This window comes from Dipteris shenzhenensis, chromosome 22 (assembly GCF_047967505.1).
Source record: "Dipteris shenzhenensis isolate YYH24624 ecotype China chromosome 22, Dip_SZ_1.0, whole genome shotgun sequence".
In the NCBI taxonomy this organism is placed as follows: domain Eukaryota; kingdom Viridiplantae; phylum Streptophyta; class Polypodiopsida; order Gleicheniales; family Dipteridaceae; genus Dipteris; species Dipteris shenzhenensis.
In genome coordinates, this window is record NC_141617.1 from 37,259,178 (window position 1) to 37,264,542 (window position 5,365).

Below are 5,365 nucleotides of genomic sequence, written 5' to 3' on the forward strand. Positions count from 1 at the left end.
CGTAAAAAGCGTAGATAGGCAAAACAATAAGGCTGTGCTAAAAAGACTACGAAACAAAGCTAAACACACGTCACTACGTTCGAGCACCAGAGGGCATATCGTAGGTACTGTGTTCAAACCAAGCTACATGTAATCAATAATCACGATGACAAAAATGCTTGCAAGGGAGGAGTCGTTTGGGTGTAGGAGAAAGAACAAAGGGATACTGAGGGTGACGAGAGAGAGAGAGAGAGAGAGAGAGAGAGAGAGAGAGAGAGAGAGAGAGAGAGAGAGAGAGAGAGAGAGAGAGAGAGCACATGCTATGCTATACACCTGAGGAGGAACTACGGTCAAATAATACTCCAGCTCCTAAACGATATAGAGCGAAAAAGCATGCAAGGGAAAATGCCAACTATGAATAGTGATGTGACTTTGTGGGAAAAAGAGCATGAGGATATCACAAGTAATTGAACCGAGAGAGCAAATGACATGCACCTGATTGGACGCCATAGCATAGACATAGCAAGGCGTTAGTTGAGTCGTAAAGGGAGATGGAGTAGAAGAAGAGATTAGGAAGTGAGGGAGGAAAGGTAGAACAAAGACATAGATGGAGTAGTCGCGGCCGAGGAGGATAGAGGTTGAGTAGGATATAGCTAAATAGTTAGCTATAAAGCATAGAATAGTAAGGTCACCTAAATGTAGGTAGATCAACCCTTATCCTATGATTAAATAGAGGAGCATCTGTAGGTAGAACATTTTGCAAGCCCATGATGGGGTTAAAAATTCAATTACATAAGTTCTTGCATTTGCAAAAAAAATAGGGTTGCAAAATTAGTAGTAATTACAAAAATAATCCAATCAAAAGAAGATAACGGTTACATTGACATTTGCATATGGCACCATTATCCGTACCAAGTGCTACTCATACCATAAGCTCTAGGTAAGCTGCATCATAGCGACACAATATGTTAATAAAATGTGTATTGTATTAGGAGTGACAATGTGTAAGTGTGCTCATGAAAACATACCATAAGTGTGTGTGTGTGTGTGTGGGTGTGTGAGCGTGTGTAAATATGTGCATGTGTTTGTGTATGTAAGCGTATGTAGCCTATGTGTGTGTGTGTGTGTGTGTGTTTGTGTAAAATCCCAACACCGCCAAAACCTGAGACATGTGTATATATCTTAAGGAGAGGGTGGCACAATGAGCTTCGGAGGCTTTGGAATTTACCGACTGTTCGATCATAATCTAGGCGCGATGACCACACATGGCAAAGGGACGCAGCCAGAACCCTCCAATTATAGAGAGTCCATTGAGTGGACTGACGGGACCAGGCAGTGCCCACGCTCATTGAGTCACTGTTGATGCACGTGATGGATTGCCACATGGCATGTGGGCACGATGGGCCACTTGGGTGTACCGGTGGAGTCAGTTGACTGAAGACAACACATGGTCATCACTATGCAGCGTGCTGCCACTCAAGGCTGGTCTCTGCTACTGCAGTTTGCATAGTCAGTGCAGTCCCCATAAGTTGCCCACACGTTATATTGCAATCCGTGGCCCAAAGTACTCTGTCCTACATATCTTGGCCCCCGCTACGTTCGCCACATCATCTCTGCTATGGGGTTGGTCCCTGACCTCTCTACTGCCTTCGCCACAGTCATGGATGTGGCAGAGCAGAGGAGAAGGCAACACAGGCAACACAACACAAGATGACATGGTGAAGCAGAGGAAGGCGTGTGCAAGATAACGTGTCAGACACATGGACACAGAGAGATTGACAGAGAGACAGATAGACAGACAGAGACAGACAAACCGCAAAGAGAGAGAGAGAGAGAGAGAGAGAGAGAGAGAGAGAGAGAGAGAGAAGAGGAAGTATATATATATATATATATATGCATGTGTGTACACACACACACACATATATATGTATATATGATACATTAAATTTATATAGATATAAATAAATATAAATATATTTATATCTATATTTATTTATCTTTATATATGACTATATAAACATGTACATATAGGTGGCATGCGGAGAGGTGGAGAGGGGGAGAGAGAGAGAGACGGGGAGAGGGGGGTATATATATACACACACACACACACACACATATACATATATATACATATACATATACATATATATATACATATACATATATACATACATATACATACATATACATACATATACATACATATACATACATATACATACATATACATACATATACATACATATATATACATATACATATATATACATATATATACATATATATACATATATATACATATATATACATATATATACATATATATACATATACATATATATACATATACATATATATATGATACATTAAATTTATATAGATATAAATAAATATTTATTATAAATATAAATATATTTACATCTATATTTATTCATCTTTATATATGACTATATAAACATATACATATAGGTGGCATGCGGCGAGGTGGAGAGGGAGAGAGAGAGAGGGGGGGGGAGATAGGTGTATGTGTGCGTGCCCATGCATGCGTGCGTGAGAGAGAGAGAGATAAGTGTGCATATGCCTGTGTGTGTACGTGTGTGTGTGTGTGTGTGTGTGTGAGAGAGAGAGAGAGAGAGAGAGAGAGAGAGAGAGAGAGAGAGAGAGATTTACAAAACTACCCAAAAAAGATCTCCAATGATTACTAATTGCTCAAATGATGCCCTGGCTTTACATAAGGCTTTTTGACAGCCATGAAAGCTTCGGCTTTGATCTTTATTGGATTGAAGGAATTGTGCAGGTGAAGGGGATGATTGCCACTAACAAAGAAACAAAAGAAAGAAGGAAGTTAATCCTACAAAGGCGATAGGACACATCAAAAGTAAGTTTGGACCTTAGCAGAATCCCAATAATGACTTAAAAATTATTATTGAACAAGATAGTAGGCAGACACGTAAGTGACAAAAAGTGAGGGGGGAAGTAAATGCAACAATTAGGGGGAAGTCCATGCAAGAGAGTATGAGAGGAAAACCCATTCAAGCTTATAGTTTAATTGACTGTAATAAGAGGGCTTTGTGTTGCAAGGTTACGACTTTGGTTTCGCCTTGGATGAGTGAAGAAGGAAGTAGAACGTAGATAAAGCATAATCACCTAAGCAGCTTCCAAAAGCAACTTCAAGCATGTGCTTAAAAGCTGGATGCCAAGTCACCGTAATATTTTCTAATGACGCATACCTTAACACGGCTATTAAGATCTTTGATAAATTGGAGGATTCATAAATATAGTTCATCATTGTTTACCCCTAAAATTATGCGCATATATTAGATGTTCTTCAAAGTTTCAATGCAGCTGTAAGTTGATTTTTTTTCTAACCAAGACTCTTCAAGTGAAGTTTGCAAGATCCAATGTCTACGTGGAAGAGGAGATTTATGATGTGAGATCTATTAAACAAGCCAAAGTTTGGGGACTTTTTGATCTAAAGCTTAGACCCGTGAGAAATAAGATGTTAGTAGGTAGGTAGACAGCCGAGCTCAATTTGTTCCTTGAAATTAAACATAACCTTAGATCCCAACTTCAAGACCGATTTTCAAGGTAACCTTAGATCCCACCTTCAGACCTAATGGATGCAACCTTCAATCCCGTCGTAGACGGCCTTCGTACACAAAACCGCATACACAGACCAGCAGAAATTGATAGCATCTCCATATGAAACTATGAAACAAACCGCCTTCGTACATAAACAGAACCATCTCCATACATACACAACAGGACCGTCGCCATACACAGTCATTGATAGCATCTCCGTATGAAACTATGAAACAACCCGCCTTCGTACACAAACAAAGCCGTCGTCATACACAGATCAGAGTTGATCGCCATACACACACAACAGTACCGTCGCGGCCATACACAGACCAGAAATTGATAGCATCTCCTCATGAAACTATGAAAATTGATAGCATCTCCTTGTGAAACTATGAAACAAACCACCTCCGTTAACAAACAGAACCGTCGGCATACACAGATCAGAATTGGTCGACTAACCGCATAATATTAATGCATTGGTCACCGTATAACGTATGGAGGGGATGGTCTGAACTAATCGGTATATTTACAAGAATCCGCATTTAATTACACCGTTTCACGAATGAACGGGATGATTTTAACAAATAATCAGTACATATACGAGAGAGAGAGAGAGAGAGACTCGCATTTAAATGGGGAATTCCCCTCGCTTCATATATGAACAGGATGCTCTGAATTAATCAGTAATATGTAAGAGAGAGAGAGAGCTTGCTCAATAAGAAGATTTTTCATTTCATTTCACTTCCATATCAAATTAACCATCTCCATACACAGCAGAACCGTCTCCATACAAAGAAATTGAACTGTCTCCATACACAACAGAAACTGATCACGACTAACGGCAATAACTTTCATGCCTCAAAACTGTCACTTCCTCGTGCATAAGATTTGACGCCTTCCACATTCAATTTCCTCCGCCCGTCACTTTGTGCATCGCATTCGTCACAGCATCTCCAGCCTGAAACAATCAGCTAAGATACGTAAATATTCCAGATGCTGCGCCGCAACATCACATTCAAAAAAGTCCAGAACGTTCATCGGTTAGATTACATTGACAACATTTACCGATTGAAAGCACATCGCACCCTACCACGATCTATAACGCAAGCATTACCTGTTGAAGGGCGTTTCCAGCTTGCTCTTTACTCTCAGCAGCCTTCTCCTGGGTGGTGTGAGCTGCCCCGGCAGCCTTGTCTTTCGCTGTCTGGGTCATTCCCTGCACGTCGGAACACAACAACCCACATCAAACCACATCGCTGCCAGCAATGCGAGCCTTGGGGCAGCTGATCACAGAGCGATCTGAGCGAGATCTGAGCGAGAGCCAGCCAATAATAAGACGATTAGAAGTGTCAAAACCTGGGCATTATTCTGGGCCTCGCCGGCCTTCTGCTGCCCATAACCTTTAGTTTCCTCAGCCTTTTGGGCAGTGACATCCTTGGCGTGCTGAGCCTGATCAGCCATGGCAAGTATGGGAGTAAGGAAAAGTGACGGAAGACGAGGGCGGTAAGCTTTAATTGAGAAACTGAGAAAATGTGGAATTCTAGAGCAAGGATTGCTACAACTGAATGTACGAGAGGAGTGGGAAGGCAGTGTAGCTTATGTAGTGAAGAAGGCGAGGGTGCGTGGCAAGCAAAGACGAGAGAGCTTGTTCAAGGGTGACACGTCCTTCCTCCCATGCAGCCCTTTGACACGAGTCGCTTCACAAGCTCTTTAATTCTTGGATATCGGATAATACACGATACGATATCCGATAATACCCTCTTACATCATGCATGGCTCTTTCGGAAGCATTTTTGTCTCTTCA

At 41.3% G+C, this 5,365-nt stretch overlaps 1 protein-coding gene across 1 annotated transcript; it reads right to left on the reverse strand.

The window, feature by feature from the left end:
• Positions 1–4,308: 4,308 nt before the first annotated feature.
• Positions 4,309–5,117, reverse strand: LOC147888067 (uncharacterized). The gene is made up of 3 exons (XM_087393947.1): positions 4,918–5,117; positions 4,676–4,777; positions 4,309–4,519 (listed from the first exon to the last, which is right to left on the reverse strand). The coding sequence occupies exons 1-3, from the start codon at positions 5,020–5,022 to the stop codon at positions 4,466–4,468; spliced, it is 261 nt and encodes an 86-aa protein (XP_087250073.1). The 5' UTR covers positions 5,023–5,117; the 3' UTR covers positions 4,309–4,465.
• Between the last annotated feature and the right edge of the window lie 248 nt (positions 5,118–5,365).